This window comes from Meriones unguiculatus, chromosome 14, assembly GCF_030254825.1.
Source record: "Meriones unguiculatus strain TT.TT164.6M chromosome 14, Bangor_MerUng_6.1, whole genome shotgun sequence".
Lineage (NCBI taxonomy): Eukaryota > Metazoa > Chordata > Mammalia > Rodentia > Muridae > Meriones > Meriones unguiculatus.
Window position 1 is genome coordinate 28,293,345 of NC_083361.1, and position 18,208 is coordinate 28,311,552.

General features: G+C 48.7%; 1 protein-coding gene across 2 annotated transcripts in view; it reads left to right on the forward strand.

Moving 5' to 3' along the window:
* The window catches only part of Galnt18 (polypeptide N-acetylgalactosaminyltransferase 18), a 297,912-nt gene that overhangs the window by 155,999 nt on the left and 123,705 nt on the right, over positions 1-18,208 (forward strand). For both annotated transcript variants that reach the window (XM_060367028.1, XM_021627896.2), the window contains exon 3: positions 12,334-12,500. In XM_060367028.1, coding sequence (XP_060223011.1) covers positions 12,334-12,500 — 167 coding nt within the window. The remainder of the gene's footprint in view (positions 1-12,333; positions 12,501-18,208) is intronic.

Genomic DNA, 18,208 nt, shown 5'->3' on the forward strand with positions numbered 1-18,208 from the left:
AAGGAGCTGAGGTCAGGGAAGCCACTAAAAAGATGGATATGGGAGAGGTTGGGAAGGAGGGCTGTGTAGGGTTGAGGCAATGGCCACTTGGGGACAGCGATGGCAGGTGGGATTGCTACCCCAATGACAACAGCTCAGGTGGTGGCACACCCCTGCCCTCACCTGCCTTGTGCAGCAGCAACAACCTGGCTGTATTATTTCCTCACACATTGGCCGTTATTTCCAAACAGCGGCCATAGAGGAGTCTAAGGGCAAGTGCCTGTCCTAAGAGGTGCTGTGGGTGTGAGTCAAAGGCTTCCAGCACTTTGACTGCCAGTTGCCATGACAACCAACCCTACGGCCTGCCTCCCAGGTAGCTCAGGGTGGCTACATCCAGCCTCTTGCTGGCAGATTTTCAGACAGTCCTGAGTCCTTTCTCTCCAGTGTCCCCTGAGGTCTGTGCACCTCCCTCCCAGGGACTAGGGTGCACCAGCTCTTGGGTTGACAGATGTGTTAGACACTGGGGGATCAGGAGCTGGTCTTCGCAGGGTGAGACTATTTTCTTCAACCCTGAATGAGAACAATTGGGACAGACCCACACTAGAACCTCAGAGGAGCCCAAGTCCTGAGCTAGAAAGAGCCTGTGCCAACATGGGGGGGGGGGGGGCTCGGTGGGACAGGATGGTAGCAGATAATGAGTCAGGCACTAGGACCCTGGGGAGCATGTAATGGTTGGTCCTAAGGGAGGAGGGCACTACAATTGGGAACTAGGGTGTGATGCTGGACAGCCGGACAGTACTGTTGGTGTTGCTGCCCTTGGGCTGATGAACTGCCGGGAGCCCCTGTGCTGTGTGCTGAGGTCATGCATATGCGCTCTCTGCGGCTTGATGCTGAACATGGTCCTCATGCCACTGTCAAGCACTCACCATTCCATTTTATGTGGAAGAATGCTGAACTTTGCAAAGCCAAGACACCTGCTTGGGTTAGGGAAAGACTAAGTTGGTAAAGTACATGAGGACCTGAGTCCTGTCCCCAGAGTCCACATCAGAAAGCCTTGTATGATGGTGTGTGCGCCATGCTAGCACTGGGGATGTGGAGAGAGGCGGCTCCTAAGGTTTGTTGGCCTACTTGGTAAATTCCACACAGAAGTGAGACACCCTGTTATCTTAGCAGGAAGCTTGACACAACCTAGAATAATGTGAAAGGAGAGTTTCAGTTAAGGAGTTAGGTAGAAGGGATTGGCCTGTGGGGAAAACTGTCTTTCTGTTAATTAATGAAGGGGGACACTGCCCGCCATGGGCAGATCCTTTCCTTAGGCATAGAGTCCTAAACTGTATGAGACAGGAGAAGGCAGAATAAAAACAAGCAAGCAAGTGTGTGTTTGTTCTCTCTTCACTCCTCACGGGAGATGGGATGTGACTAGCTGCTCGAGTTCCTGCCCTGATATCTCTGAAATGATGGACTACAACTTGGAATCATAACCCAAATGAAGCCTTTCTTGGGGGTGGGATGTGACTAGCTGCCTGAGTTCCTGCCCTGATAGCTCTGAAATGACGGACAACTTGGAATCATAACCCAAATAAGGCCTTTCTTCCCCTCTGTTGCTTATCATCAGTACACTTTGTCACAAAAACAAAGATGGAAATAGCATAGCCTGTCTCAAAAAAGCGAGATGGAGAGGGACTGAGATTCTCCCCCACCCCAACGACCTCTGATCTCCACATGTATGTGTACACCCAGGTATCAGCAGCACACACACATACACACACACACACACAGAGAGAGAGAGAGAGAGAGAGAGAGAGAGAGAGAGAGAGAGAGAGAGAGAGAGAGAATACACTCAGGTTCTCACAGGTACTCTATGGCAGAGGCAACATCTTTCTGGGTTGGTTCTCAGGACTTCAGGACATGACCTCATCCCTTCTCCAACTCGGGATCTTGGCTCTGGAGAGGCTGTGGAGAGGCTCTGGAGAGGTCTGTGAAAGATGGGTGCTGCTAGAAGCAGCCACAGGACAAGAGGTGAAATGACCAGTCTTCATAAGGATTGTGCTGCCCATGTTGGAAATGCTCATTGTGTGAACATGGCTGGAAGCATGGCTCTTTAACTGAGGCATTCTGGGGACATGCTGCTGTCTCTCCCTAACGTTAAGCTCATTGTGGGCCAAGATCAGAGTCGTTCTTGAAGAGGCAGCAATCCCGGCTAAAATGTAATGCGTACAGTAGGGAAGTGACAGTGTAACTCTCCTCTGCTGTTAGATCTTATCTGCAAAAAATGGATTGTAAGGGACACAGAGGAAGTGGGCCATTTAGAGGCCACCCTGGGACAGACACTGGGTTACATAAGAGGTACTATTATTTCTGAGTATATTTTAGATTAGTAGTTAGACTTGTTTCTTTGGGCTCCATGGCTGGGTCTCTTGGCTGAAAGTTGGGTGACCTCCAGTAAGTTAGCTATCCTCTCCGTGTTTGTTGACAGATAGGAATCTGCTCATTAGAGAAAGCAAGACAAAGACCATAATACACCTGGAGTCTGGGGCACACTTCAGGTGGGCAGTTGCTCTTGTTATCTGGGTCTATGGTTTAAGAGGTAACTTATAGGGTGAGGCAAAGGAGGAGCAGTATGGCCTTAGCTTGGCCGCCTGGAGGACCATGTGGAGAGGGACGTGGGGTGGAGCACTGCTGTGGCAGTGGATGAGAGTGTGTCTGGATAGGCACTGTGGAAAACATCCCACTGCAGCCCCTAGGCTTCCTCCTCATCCTCAGAGACCTGAAGACCAAAGGTTCAGCCCAAGCTGGACTTTGCTAGACAGTCTTGTTGTCTTTGGCAACCGGCCTTCCCTGATAGGTCTAGGGACCCTGCCTTCCTTTATTCTGGTAGACTTAGGGGACCCACATTCTTCTATCCATATAGATCCATATCCATACAGATCTTCCTTTCCCCATAGATCTAGGGGTACCCCTTCTGCTCCAGCAAATTGAGGTGACACCTCTTCTATCCCCTATCCCTGAAGATATAAGGGACCCATTTTGCCTGTCTCTGCAGTTCTAGGGGATCTGCCTTCCCCTGGCCTTGCATATTTAGAGGACCCACCACCTTCCCCTGCCCTGGCAGATCTAGGGGACTCACCTTTCCCTTCCTAGCAAATCTAGAGGACATCCATTCTCCTGCCCCTAGCTGATCTAGGGAGTCCACTTTTCCTTGCTCAGGTAGATCTAAGGGACCTTTACTTTCTACATCAACAGATCTAGGGTTTCTACTTTTCCTGCTGTGGCATATCTGCTCTACCGCACATTCCTCAGCCCAAGTTGCCACAGATCTGGTCTGCTCACCCACAGACCTATCAATCAGAGCTTCCTAATGTAACTTTTCCTCCAGAGCCTGCTGACTTTTGCTGTCTGAGCAACTGTGCATTTAACACTCGTATCCTACCGATCCCATGGTTTCCAGATCACTCAGAGATTTGGGGAACAAATGAGCTCCCTGATTCCTGAGTATTGCTTACATTGTAACTGATCACATTCCTGTTTATCTCTGCTTATCTGCATGGCAGATCCTTTCTCTGTATTGATAAAATCACCAGAAAGGATGCTTGTTAAACTCCTGCCTCTGAGTCTTACCAGGCCACAGAAGATGTCAATGCAGCCACTCCGGATGTGATCTGATAGACTAAGATCAGATGGAGGGAGAGGAGGACCTCCCCTATCAGTGGACTTGGGGAGGGGCATGCGTGAAGAAGGGGGAGGGAGGGTGGGATCGGGAGGGGAGGAGGGAGGGACTTATGGGGGGATACAAAATGAATAAAGTGTAAAAAAAATAATAAAAAAATGAAAAAAAACATAAAATAAAAAACTCCTGCCTCTGGGAGAAAGCTACATGTTGATGATCACATGTGCTCAGCAGCTTAGCCATTCCTAGCCTACGCTGTGTTTCTAGGCCTGGACTGTTCCTCTCACTGTGCTAGAACTCCAAGGTCTCAGAGACCATTGTCTTTTGCACACCTGGACCAGTCTCTGAAACCCTGCCTGTGCTAAATACCTACGCTGGCTCCATTATCTTCTTGTTGCATGACAGAATTTTGTTGCTGTCAAACAAGAAGGATTATGCAAGCTGACTCTATTCTTGTCCTGTCACTATGGAGTTTCCACCATATAATGCTCATGGCCAGGTATGTTCTCTTCCTCATGGGTTTGAGTTTTCCTTCAGGAGTCTGTCACAAGTCACTGTCCTTTCTGAGAATTACCCTGCCAAAACATTAACACAGGTGCTGTGAATTCCTGGTGTGCAGACAAGTCTTGACTTATTGAGGCTAATATCTGACAATGTGTCACAATCACATATAGATATGTATTGCAGTAGCACACGGCAGCAAGCACGCAAGCAACAACAACAACAAAACAAAAACAAACAAAGACCTGAATGATTTCAACCAGGAGTAGGGGGGGCTCTTCTTTGCAGATGGCGAGGACAATGTATTTATGCTCAGAAACCAACAGCAGGCTATGGAGGAAGGAGATGTGGCTTGGAGTACCCTGAATAGCTCCAGGATACAATCTCTTTGTTCCATTTCTGCTACATCTCTCCCAGGAGTTCATGTCCATGTCAACAGTTTCTCACTGCCAGCATTCTGCTTCCTGCCCTGGACTTCTGTTGCTGCTCCCTTAGAGTAATCTCATTCAAGGTCCCCAGGAGAAAGTCCGTAATAGGCATCCTGGTCCTCTACTATCATCAAATCTGAATACTTAGCGCCCCCATTGTATTAAGATTTCCTTTAAACTGAAAATTTGTGTTCTGGGTGGAGGAGAGAGGCTCTCATAATAACTCACTAGAGGCCCAGGAAGCTTAGAAAGCTACAAGAGTCACAAGTCTCCTCCCCAAGGTCAGATGAGCAGTAGACTGTTGGCAGGGAGGAACGTTCTTAGGTAGAGCTGCCTGAAAGTTGCCCTCACCCCTGCTGGAATGGTCCTTTGGTCATTCAGCTGCCTTTGAGTCACCCACATTCTTACAAGTACCTCCAGTAAGCCCTCTGGTTCACCAAGGTAGACTGGAGCAGAATTATTTCTGGCCTATTATTAGGGCCCTCTCTGGGTGAGTAAACAATTGTCCACATCCTTTTGGAAAAGTTATAAAATAGACGCGAAGCAAGGCTGCCTTCTAGGTCAGCCTGATGATCGCTACATGAGGCTTAGGAGCCAGCCACTGGCCCCCTCAGTTATAGGGCAAATGACAAGGCAGAATGTGGGCAGAAGACATTGTAACCTCTACACAAATGTCCCTGGGGCTGCTTATCTCAAAGGCAGTAATATAACTGGGAGGTAATCTCAAGCTTCCGTGCCCAGCAGTCCTTAACACACTGGCCCACATTTTCCAGCCAGACCTAAAATCTCCTCTCCAGTTCTCGTGCATAATTGTGAGCCTAAGGCCTCCCAGCAGGCTTCTGTGGTGCCAGTAACACAGCACCACCGTCTCTCTGGACACACCTCTAGTGGCATAGGAAGGAAAGTCACACCATCGAGCTGCCGGGGTTAGCAGTCAGATGAGCCTAGGCTTAATTAAGCCCCAGAGGGTGACTGCCACTGCATTTCCTTCATCTGTGCAGTGAGGATAAAGACACTGAATGGTACTGATCGTTGTTGGGCATAATAAAACAGTAGAAAAGAACAAAAGCATGCCTTATGGCATGATGGAAACTCTCATCTCTACTCTTACTTCCAGGGATTCTGTGTGGAGTCTGGGGAGAAGCAGTAGAAAGTACAGGAACGTCTTAGCTCTGACAGTTGTGGAGATGCATATGCTAGCCAGAGGGAGGAGCAGCCCCGACTTCTCTCATGCCAGGGAGACTCCTCACATTATCTCATCCTTGGGTCTCCTTGAGCCTGATATCCTGGGAGCCAACAGGTGTGAGTGTTGATATAATCTGGAAATGTTGGAAGCTAGAGTATGCCAAAGTGAGGTCACAGGAACACCGTGCATATTATGTGGGTCCATGGAGGATAGTGGCTGGTGTGAGGACATGGGTACTCTCTAGGACCAGCAGTAGCCAGGTGTTGCTGCTCTTGAGGGCTATGGGGTCCCCCTGGGTTTATGCTCTAGGTGGCTAACAATCACCTCCCTCAGCATCATCCTCTGATTATAGCTGAGAGGGGAGGATATCTGGGAGAAGTTTGGGGAAAGCAGCCAGGACAACTTCCCTCAGGGAGTGGTTACTTCAGAGTGTTGTCCTGTCAGGTAGGACCCTGTGTTGCACCCCAGAACTCTGGCACAGAAAAGCCCTGTCCCCAAAGTGCATTGGCAGTCACTGCTGACCTCATTCTGAAAACACTGTGTCCCATCCTCCCACCTGGCAGGTCAAACTGCCCCATGAATCATCTTGTGAACAATGATTGTGTCCGTTTGCTGAGGTGAAAGAAAGGTCACCTTCTGGGGTTGCCCAGCTGCAGGACACAAGAACTGATTTCCTCTTTTGATGGCCAAGAGCTGGACATGGTCTCATTCAGGGGTCTACTGCTTCCGTTCCTCTCATAGATAATGACACCCAAACTCTTGATAGAAATTTGTCTTGGAGGTGACTCAAAACAACCTGGGGATAAATCTGCAAAGAGGCTCCTTAAGTTGTCTTGTCCCTGCATCTCTTTCTGTGTGCTGAGATCAATGAAGTGGAGTTTATCGGGACCATCAATTCAGCTTATTAGACAGTCCCAACACTCCCCATCAGCTACACCTTGTTTTTATCTCCAGTGGGAAACAGCTTGACATTGAGCAAGAGTGAAAATAAAAAAGTAACTTTTTACGGCTTAATTTTACAGGGGAAAGTGCCTCTTCTCAAGCCAAGCCTGGCTGTTATACAGTTAAGTGTCCTTAAATAAGGGCAGGTTGGTGACATTCAGGTAGTGTCTTTGCATTGCAGTCCTCATGCCCTTCTCTACAGGAGTGATGCAGTGGTGGAGAGAGCAGAGACAGCCATCAGGAAGGGTGGGAGGGTGGCTCTGAGCTAGTTCGTGTGTGCCATGCTCTCAAAGGCCCACGTGCTGAGGGTTTGATGAACAGTCCATGGTGCTATCAGAAAGTAGCAAAACCCTCAGGGTGGGACCTTGCAGAAGGTTGGGTTATTGGCGGTGCACCTTTGAAGGAGATACTGGGACAGTGCCTTGTTGATCTTTTCTTCCTGCCCACCCTGAGATGAATAGCTTCCCTCTACTAGTTTCCTCTACGGCACACTGCTGTGACAGCAACAGGGCCAAATGACCGTAGGCTGAACTCTCAGGGATCAAGAAATAAAATATACCTTTCCTCCCTTCAAGTCCTTCATGACTTCTCTCAGCTGTTTGTAACAGCGGTGTCAAGCTGAGTAACACTCTGGGAAAACTTCCTAACTGGGAAGGTGTGGACCAGAAGACCTGGTGACCTCATCCTAGAGGACCCAGGTGCTAGGTGTGCTCATTACTTCCACTTGCTTGGGACCAAACCACCGAATGAAAATTATCCAAGAGAAGGGTTTGTTTTGACTTACTGTTTCAGAGGTTTCAGCCCATTGTCATGGCAACTGGAGCATGGGGAGGAAGCAATGTTCATCTCGTGATGGACCAGAAGAAGAGCGTGAGGAGGGAATTAGAGGTCAAATATAACCTTGAAAGTCATGCCCCAGTCCTCTCCCAACCAGAGGCCAAGCATTCAATGCATGAGCTTGTGGGAGATGCTGTAGTCAAACCATACGTAAGACTAGATCATCTCAGCAGTGTGCATGTGAGAGCAAGTCTGCGGGAAGATTGCTGGGCTGACAGGAGAAGCCAGTTGGAGTCTAGGGCAGGCACCCAGAGCTTACATCCATCATCATCTTCTTTCGTGGTGTTTCTTGGAAGTGTGTTTCTGTTGCAGGGCCCCAGAAGCAGCCGTCTGTTCCTAGTCTGGCGTCCTGAAATGACAATGAAGGGCTGTGGCCAGCAAGTATGTGAACATTTTGCCTGATGCGTTCTTTTTTTCTTCTCTCTTTTTGTTTCCTTCCCTCATCCGTGCAAGCTCGGCTTCAATGTTGAGCAGAAAGATTGGAACCACAACTGTGTGTATGTGAGGTGGGGAGTGGGGTTGCTGGTCACTGCCCTGGGCAGTGTTGGAGGTTGTAGGCAAGGCCATTCTCAGTCCTCAAGAAACTCATGGTTCAGGGACAGGGTGGCCAGCCCTCCTCGCTTGTGCGAAGCAGTCATTGTTGTAAAGTTGAGAAAATTCCAGGCAAACTGTCTGGCCTAGTTGCTGTAGTGGCCAGGGGTAGCCCTTGTAATGGCTGGTGGTGACAAGGCACTGCGTGGGAGGGAGGCAGAGTGTGCAGATCATTTCTTCAGGTGGGTGTTGTTCACTGCGTGGATCATAAACAAGCCTGAAGTTTGCTCAGCGAAAGACATTTGGGCAATCGTGTCTTCCTATGGTGAAAACGTGAGAGAGATGAGTGGCTTGTCCAAGATTGTGTGACATGACAGGTGAGGCTGAGTAGGGTGTCCAGGTGCCTCCACGTGCTGCACTAGATATGACCACCTTGACTGGTGGTGCTTCACCCAGACCCTCTTTCACACAGGTGTGGGAAAACTAAAGTGGGGAGGGACAAGGTGCCATGTGTTGTGAGAACCCCACCTGAGCAGGTTCCCAGTAAAAATGGAAAAGGAAGAGTCAAAAGGTTAGGAAGTTTGGCCTGAAGGGACCGCTTAGTGGAGGCTGTGAAGAGCTGGGGCTCTTCACATAAATACAGTGAAAGGAAACACATGCAAACAAGAACCTGTTGTTGGAGAGAGGGCCTGACGAGAGAGATCTGTGCTGTGCAGATAAGGCAGAGGCTGCGCAGAAAATAAATGCCTATTGTACTCGTTTGATGCCTAAATACTGACTGACCACCTACTATGTGCCAGGTCCTTGTTGAAGGTGGCAGGGCAGCAAAGTTGAAAATCTTTGCTCTCACGGTGCTATGTTCATTGGTGCTCAGTGAGAGATTATAAACAAGTGTGGATATGACATGACATATTAGGAGTTCTGTTAGGTACATGAGTTCCTCCAGAAAAACCCTGGGTTTGAACATCATTCTTATGAAAATGGTGATCAATGGGTTTTTAATTATAAGAAAACCATAACATTTTGATTATGGTTGAAGAATGACCACCAGGAGACTGACTCACAGAGGCCAGGTTGCCACCGGGGAAACTTAAACAGCTCTTCTTGGAAGGAGGAGTCTAGGTAGCCATGCTCAGAAATAAGGGAAGGGACTGGGGGAAGGTGGTTAATTCTGTCTCTGAAAAACACAGGTGGGTACAGGGGTCTAGAGCTACACCCTCATTGCTTATGAGATTTAGCAGGGAGGACAGTGAAACTGGACCACATAGCGACCTCATTGGGAGCTGTCCACTTCACTTGAAAATATTAAAATCAAGAATCAATGTGCAGTTTGACTATGTATGGCATTACTTTTGTTTAAGCTGTTTTTATCTCTCTCTCTCTCTCTCTCTCTCTCTCTCTCTCTTTCTGTGTGTGTGTGTGTGTGTGTGTGTGTGTGTGTGTGTGTTTGACATCTGTTCAAATGTTAGAAGAGGCCAGAGATGCTGTGGATTCTGCCTTATGTGGACTTTGGGGAACTGAACTCAGGTTCTTTGGAAGAGGAGCAAATGTTCTTAACTGCCAAGCCATCTTGGCAGGCCTGTGAGGCACTACTTTTAACATGAAGGTATCAAGCAATGCATATGATAGTATTCTCTTTCTTTGTCCATGGAAGGCTCGGCTGCCTGGTGTTGGTTGCCCATCATAAGTTCTAGCCAACAGAACTACTTGGCTGTCTTCCACAAACTTTCTCAGTATTGTTATTAAAACTGCATTCGCAATAAGGAAAGACAAAACAGTCTTTGGAAAGGGTCTGATGAGCTGAAGACACTCATCCCTTCACTGTGGTTAGGCAGGCTGCTTGTCTCCTCTCCAGCCACATCACTGTCCCCTGGGTCCTATGAGAACTTGGCATGACCCACTCTTAAACACTGTAGAGTCTGGCCAAATCTCCCCTCTTCATAGAGGGCTTCTTTTCTACTCTTTTCTACTCCAGACATCATGATGTCCACAGTCCCCTGTTCTGCTTTTCATCTGAACGCTTGCATCAACTCGCTCCACGATCATTCATTTCTCTTGTCAAAGCATAAGTCCCATAAGGACAAGAATTTCGTTTGTGTCCCATTGTGTCCCAGTGCCTGTCATCATCCCTACCAGGTGTACTAAACACAGTACGTAGTTATTAAGTACAAGAATGAAAGCGTGCTATGTCAGCCTGTTAACTTGATGGTTGTATTAAATTTGCGAGTGTGAAGTAGATTTAGGAAGAGGCTCAACTCCTTTCCCTCCCCCACCTCCCTTTGGTGAGAGGGAAGGAGAGCTGGAAATAGAATGGGAGAAGTTTCTGTAAATTTCTGGTAACCATAGAGACGGTGATTTTCGTTTATTAATCTCCTGCTCTTGAGCAGGCTGGGGCCCCATGGTGATTTCTCCAAATTGCTCAGTCTGGTTATCCTGCAGCCTTCCTCATTAAGAAGCGCAGGCCCATTCCTATCCTGCAGCACTTTAATTACTGTGAGCAGAAACGCTGCACTCTTACGCTCATTACCGGGTGTTCTAACTTGGCTGTACCCCAATCTTGGAACAATGTAACACGGCCACCAGCCTGAAACCCCTGGAGCCTTTGGTGCCAGGTGGCAGGTGTGGGCAGCTTCTTCCCCATGCCTGGGGCTCTCCCTTTCATTCCGCTCTCTTGAGGGTGAGGCTCAAGACCTTCTGGAACAGCTTTTCATTTAAGTCAGGGCAGGCCACCAGCAGGGTTCCTGCCCATGAAGCCTGTGCTTTTGGTGGAAAGAATTACCCCTGGGATGTGTGCTCGTCTTGTTCTCTGGCCTCTTGAGGGCTATGCTCTCACGGCTCTTTGTTCCTCTTCTCTCACAGAAAGACTTATAGGGGTTTCCCCCAATGGCTCGAGGAAGCTGGGGGAATGGCCAGTTAGGGGCAACTCCTTTTGTGGCCATTTTTTCCTCAGGGAAGAGTTTGGTGCAGATGTAAGAAGGCCAGAGTTAGAATTCTACTATGGTAGAGGGCTTCTGTGGTAGCCATTAGTGGGGACCTCTCAGCTATGAGTGGCATTAGGCTTGGTCCTTTCATCTCTCATCAGTGTTGGGAGTCTGACTTTGACTTCCTTTTGGGGCCCTGGATGAATGGGATGTAGGGAACACTCCCCGCAGGGAGGGAGAGTGGCTTTAACAGAGACACGTCTCTGGGTGGAGTCAAAGCTCCCTCCTAAAGCTGGTCACCTGAGGTCTGACCACCTTTACAAACACTAAGACTTCTTTCTGGCTGCGTTTTTCATTCTGCTGGTTTAGAAATGCAGAGCCATCCTTTTGGCAAATGTTCTGAGAGAACCTGCCATTGGCTGTGTGCTATACTAGATCAAAGCTTCTTACCCTATGGATCGTGTACCCATAATAAAATGTGGGGGTTGTGAAAGATATAAAAAGAGTGAAAGAGTTATGAATGCAAGAACCACAGCTTAGTTTAAAATTCAAACTCATGATGAATCTAAGAAATTTCTGCAGGCACCCACCTGTGCTGTCACACAAATTTCACTGCAGCCTTTGGTTCTGAACACCTAAATAGGCAGTTTGCACCATATATACCCCGAGGCCACATGGCACCAATGGGTGCTCCCTGAAACAGAGGCTCAAGTTCAAGATTGTTGTGTGATAAAAATCGCAGTATTTTTACTGTCCACACAAAGGCTTCAGTTCACGTAGAAATGCGTTACAGACAGCAGAACTGCCTTTATATCCTGACCACCACCACTCACGAGTAAGTTTAGTGTGCCTTTGGATTGTGCTGAAAAGACAAGCATATGGAGATCAGTCAGTTTCCACTGTCTTTAATAAATGGTGAATTTATGTGCATACCAAAGAATTGTTCTGAGATAATTTGTAATGATTTATCATTAAATTTTGACTTAAATACCTATTTTAGGTACCTATATACTCAGTGTCACGTAAGCATTTCCCAGGTAAGAAGGGCTTATGGTTGTAAGAAGTCTTAAGAAGCCTCGTGCCGGGGGCTCAGGTCCCGCTGTGCAGCTGGCATGGCCACCAACCCATTCTTGTGAGCCGGTGGAACAAGCCCTCAGTAGCTGTAGATTTCTGCCGCTTGGGTAAGATCCAACTTCAGCATACCAGAGATGAGGCCTTGAGGTGAATCTGGGCTCCTGATCCCACCAGAAGAGCTGAGGAAGTTTGGGGGTAAGCCCATACCCCGTGTGACTCCCGTGGTGTCACCAGCAGGTCCAAAAGCTGAGCCATTCTTCTTCTCAGGTGCCGCAACCTCTCCTTTCCTGACAGCCTGCCGGAGGTGAGCATCGTGTTCATCTTTGTCAACGAGGCCCTCTCGGTGCTGCTGCGATCCATCCACTCGGCCATGGAGCGCACGCCACCACACCTGCTCAAGGAGATCATCCTGGTGGATGACAACAGCAGCAACGGTGAGTGTCCCTCTCCCTGGAGCTAGCATCCCTCTCCCTGCGACTCCCGATAAGAGTCTCCAGCTTTGGGGTTTGATTTCTCAAGGTTCTCAATGGCTGTTCCATCTAGGAGATGTCACCTCAGAGATATATTCATGATGGTCACTGCTTGGGAAGTGCACCCCAGAGGGGTCGGGTCTTCAGTGGCTAACCACTGTCTTTCCCAGCATTCCAATGCAACGTGAAGAGATGGAACGGCTTGAGTCTACCCTTCGCCTCTTACACGGTGATGGTTTCCTATGCAGCAGAATCTCATTGGTGGTGGTCCTCACCTCCACTTAGATGATGGTTTGTAGTTGTTTTGCCAGTAAGAATGAGGATGATGGTGATGACGTGATGTTGATCGATGTGAACAAATGAAAGCAATGCCACTATTGGACATCTTTGTGAATCACTGGGTGCCCTCTGATGCCTGTCCCCTGTCCCTGGAAAGGCTCTCTGCAAGCGCCTTACTGAACTCTTGAGCGTGTCTCTTTCTCCAGCTGCTACCTCTGCCTACTGGTGCATGTTCCACACCCTCTGATTTTCACTCTCATAAGTTCCCAGAACTCCTCCTACTTAAAGATCAGGTGTGCACAGCTTAGACATCAGTACTCTCAGCAGGAGCACATCTGCAAATGTGCTTGTGATAATGCATTGACTTTAAAAATAATAGGCCATTGTGTGACTGGATCACAAGCCCATGAACTTGGCCTTGTCTTTCAGGCTTTCTCGGGTGAAGGTAGTAAATTTCCCGATGAATGAGTTGCTGTAATGAGGTGGACAATTTTTGATTTGTTATCAATTAAAGCTGAAACATATCAGATAATTGAAATGCCTTTCATCTCAATAAGTGGAGTTTCCCTTTTCATTTTCTCATCGTGAGGTAAGGACCAGAGGAGCCAAGCTGTGAAGCAATTCAGGGGCTTTCCAAAGGGGACGCTTGTGATTTACTTGCTTCATTGTTCCATGGGCAGAAAGGAAGGGGGCATCAACAGTGTGAGAAGGTTGGCAGTGCCATTCTGAAGGACGTGGTCATGAGGGAGGTAGAAAAGGCCCAGCCTCCATCTCTGTTAGTACCCACCAACACCTCGCTAAAGATTCAGTGAAAGGATCCTGCAGAGAGCCACGCACCCTACTTCTCACATCACATGAGGAGGTGAAGGATGGCAGCACCTCACTTCCACAGGTGAGGGCATTTCCAAATAAAAGATACCCCATTTCCCACTCTGATACATTTATTACAGACTAAAGGAAGAGATAGCACTTGTCTTTAATCTGTGGAGAAAGCAAAGGGATGCCTGCTGGCATTCTAAGAAACTTAGTGTCAGATGTGGAGGATTTCTTATATGAATTTTTAACATGTAGACCTTATTCTGTCAATGCTAGTAAAACCATCATATGCTTTTGGTAAGCAGAGTGAGAGGTTGAAGGCTGAGCAAAGGAGAAGCTTGTCTGTGCCGTTTGATCCTGGGTGAGAAAAGGGCCTCTGGAGAAAGGAACGTGGATAAGGAGGCTCCTGCAGAAGGGCAAACCAGAAGTCCAAGACCAGGAGGACTGAGAACAACACATAAGCCTGAGAGATATCACAGAGGAAGAATTTGTGGGACCTGACATGGACAGATGGTCCAAAAAATGGCAGGGCACTGATGACTTGAAGTTTCAAGTCAAGGTGATGTGGGCATTGTCGTGGGACATGGATGTGGCAGAGCAGTGTGCTGGTGCAGTGATTATCCAGGAATGACATACATGGAAAACCATTCTTAGGAGCTTTCAAACCCCTAGGGCATCTGACAGCAATGGTTCGGTGAAGTAGCTCAGCTGCAGGGGTGACTACACTCAGATGCACAGGTGACAAAGCTGCATCTAGCTCCCTAAACATACCCAAGTGGGTGGCTGCATCCTTGGGAAACCCAAACAGGCTGTGTGAACCAGAGCCTCAGCATCCTGTATCCTGACTGAGGTATCAGCTGTATGTAGTATGTACAAAGTTACTGATGGGCTGTGGGATGTAGCTCACTGGTCGTGCATTTGCTTGGCATGCACAAGGCTCCAGGCTCCCTCCTCAGTGCCACAAAAATAATTTTTTAAAAATGTTGGCATTGAGGAAGCTGGGATGAGGGTGCATGAGACCTTCTACACCCTGTGTTTTTACTTACTCAAAAATAACAATGTTAAGCTGGATGTGGTGTTTCATGCCTATATTTCCAGCACTCCAGAGACAGAAGCAGGTGGATCTCTGTGAGTTTAAGGCTAACCTGATCTACAGAGCAAGTTCCATGCCAGCCAGGACTGTATAATGTTGTCCTGTCTTGAAATGATGATGATGATGATGATGATGATGATGATGATGATGATGATGATGATGACTTTAAAACCATCCCAAACCTCTTCCATGAGATTCTACTTTCTTAAATTGGAAGCAGGGTCTGGAAATTGCTGTTTTTAAAGCATCCTTAACAAGCCACAGCTCCGACTGACAGCCTGGATGAATGGACTAACACGCCTTCACTCTCTGCACAATGTCACTTTGCAGTGTGGAGGGAAGGACTCTCAGGCTGAGGTGTGGGTTCTTGGATTCTCCCTGCAGTGGAGGAGAGGTGGGAAAAGGCCCTCTCTGTAAAACCATCAGATGCTCAGTCTCTGAAAAGTAGAGGGGATGGTGGCCCATATGCCCAAACAACCTTATGACTGTGAACTGAGTCTGTCAGTGCTGGCCCTGCCTGGCCCTGCTCCTTTCCCACGAGACCAGCACACTGTGAACCTCAGAGGAGGCTAGGAGTCCTGAATCAGAGTCTCCTATGTTGGGTAAAGAAGCCCCAAATGGGAAGATGGGGTGTTCGAAGAGAAGAGTAAGATAAGAGCCCAGAAGCCTGAGAGGTCATTGAAGGTGAGAGAGTCAGGACCTGGAAGGAGAAGGTGGGTCGTGACAGCTGGTGGCAGAATAGGAACCACAGGGGAATCAGAAGCTTGTGTTCCTCCATACAGTGAGGATTTGTGGAATGAAAGAGCTACAGGCATCTGAATGGTAATGAGTCTGAGAAGAAGCCCTTGGATCTGGAAGATCTGGGCTCTGAGAGCCTTGAAATAGCAGTGGCCATACAAGGCTGGGGGTGAGAAGCTGGAAGCAGAAGGGGAAGCAGGGAGGGGGGAATTCCCTGTGAGAGATTTGATGCCAAGGGAGGATCACCAGCTAAGGTAAGAGACTGAAGCAGTGTTTCCCTAAAATAAAAATTTACAACAGCAGCAGCAGCAGCATCTACAGCAAGAAGTAAGTTTCCATCTGACCCAGGGTAACACGCCTATTCATGCCCCTGCACACACCACCCCTGATTGAAGCAGAGCTTCTAAGAAACAATACCCACTCTTACAATGCACAAAGCATTCTGCCATTTGCCAGTGTATTCTGTGCTGCAGTATTCAATTCTATTGTACTTTGTTCTATTCTTTCTCCTTTAGAGGCAAGCTGCTCTCAAGACCCCGACTGCATATCGAAAGCACTTTGGTGAACTTGGGGAGCTGGGGGTCCAGGCCATTTCTGTAGTGATTAAATGGGTCTGAAGAGACCCTGGAGTCATGGGCACTGAAGAGAGGCTTTACAGAAGTGGGAGAAGTTGGGTCTGGGGTGTAGATACCAAAGAGAACAAAGGATTCTTCTGCTCCCCAATCCTAAGGTGCAGAGGAAGAATAGAGACCGCTGGAGGCAGTGAAGGCAGCAGAGGGCATCACAGCCTTGAGCTCAGTCCTAGCACCCTGTGGCCAGCACTGATCCAAGATTAGAGTGCCCCTGTGTGGAATGGGGCAGGATGTGACCAGCAGAGGGATGGTCCTGGCCAGCTGAAGGTGGCAAGAGGAATAGGAGAGAGACACACTAAGAAAGGGTGCACCCCTGCTCTAAGGACACGTCCTAGTGGCTCAGCCTGGCCCAGTGGCTGTGTCTCCACCCTGAGCTGTCTGTGAAGCTGCCCTGTCAGGCATTGTGACCCTCAGTAAAGACAGTCACAAGTTCATCAAGTGGACTCAGCTCAGCTCTGAAAACAGTGCAGGAGTCTGACCTATCTGTTCAACTTCCCACCTTAAGTACAAAGATGGAGGAAGGAGATATGTCCCTTTTTGGTCACTTGTTGGCTTGGGTTTTTTTATGTGCCCTGTAGAGACCTTCAAGCCACTCCTTGCCTTGTGTGTCTGACAGAGCCCCTGAGAACAGCAGGGGCAAAGGGAGCAAAGGTTCTGTGTAAGTGACAGAGTGCTAAGGGGACTGAGGGACAGGTTAAAGAGGCAATAATAACACGACACAGCTGGTGGAGGTGACAGGTACTCAGACACTGTGTAAAGGCATCTCACCATGATGGGAAAGCACAGAGCTTGACACTCAGCCAGCCTTGCGGTCCCAGCCCTCTCTATCGTCTCCCTGCCAGTGTGTTCTTAACCCATGTGAACCCTATTCTCCTTATCTGTATAAGTGAGATGTTTAATTCCTACCTCTGGGATTGTTCAGAGTCCTGGAAGAGATAAGGAATGATAGAAGAATTTGGGCTTTCAAAATCCTAAATTAAGCAGTACAGGGCCCTGGGAATGACTTCCTCCCAGAGCCCTCCTTCCCAGCTTTACTGGGATCTCAGTGTGTGCTGGTACCTCCTCTCTCCGCCTTCTCTGCTTCAGCCTGGGCTTCCTCAAACAAAGGAAGAGGAAACCATGCTTCCTTCTGTCCAAGCCTCTCCAATATTAGCTCCCTCCGAAGCCAGGGCCTGAGGCTCTGCCAGTGGTCCTGTGGAGGGGCTTCAGTTCATCTTCTCAGCTACTTCCTCTACTAGCCCTGCTTTTCCAGAGACTGGCTTCAGCTTAGGATGTGTCGCTCCCTTGTAGCAGTCTTAAATGTCAGTGTTTATTTGTGACTTATGCCAGGTGTCACATCCTGCCTCAGGACATTGGTGTATGTTTGCCTTGCACCTGACACACTCTTAGTCCCACCTCATTCGTCGCCCTATTGTCTCCCCAGGACTTCTCTAAGGTGCACATTCTCACTTGGGCTGTCAGTGACCTGTACTGTTTAAATGCAGCCCTCGTCTCTGTCCTTGGCACCCTGCACCCTCCCTGACTTCTTTTCCTCCATAGCCACTTATTGCCCTCTGAACATAGCTGCTTCCTCTCGCTAATTTATCTGTACAGCACACCACACACACACACACAAACACACACACCACGTGAAAGCTCCAGGAAGAAGAAGCACCTGTGCCCCAGCTGTGTCCCCCCATGTGGACTAGTGCCCACTACTTGCAAGGCTGAGTGAAGCTGGGGTCTGAAGACCTGAGCACGGTGGCACTCCAGGGCACTGGCCACCCTCTGTCTCCAGGCCTAGCTGTTGTTGCTGTTCATGCTGCAGTAGAGAAGGCTGCTATGCCAGGCTCAGATTCCCTCCCAGCAGGCACAGGGCTGGGGCAGGGCCACTTGCTGCAACCCAGGCATGAAGACAGGTAGCGGATGGAATGCAGAGCAGGAAGGGGCCTTTTCTTGACGTGACTCCAGCTTATCCTGAGCTCAGTGCCTGTCCTCAGAGCCGCAGGACCACCAAGCCTCCCTGCCACTGTCAGTGTAATCCATCTCCTGCAAGTCATCCTCATGATTAGCCACACCCTGCAGGCTCAGCTCTACAACTGTGAGGCGTATCTCCAGGCCCCCGATGCCTCTCG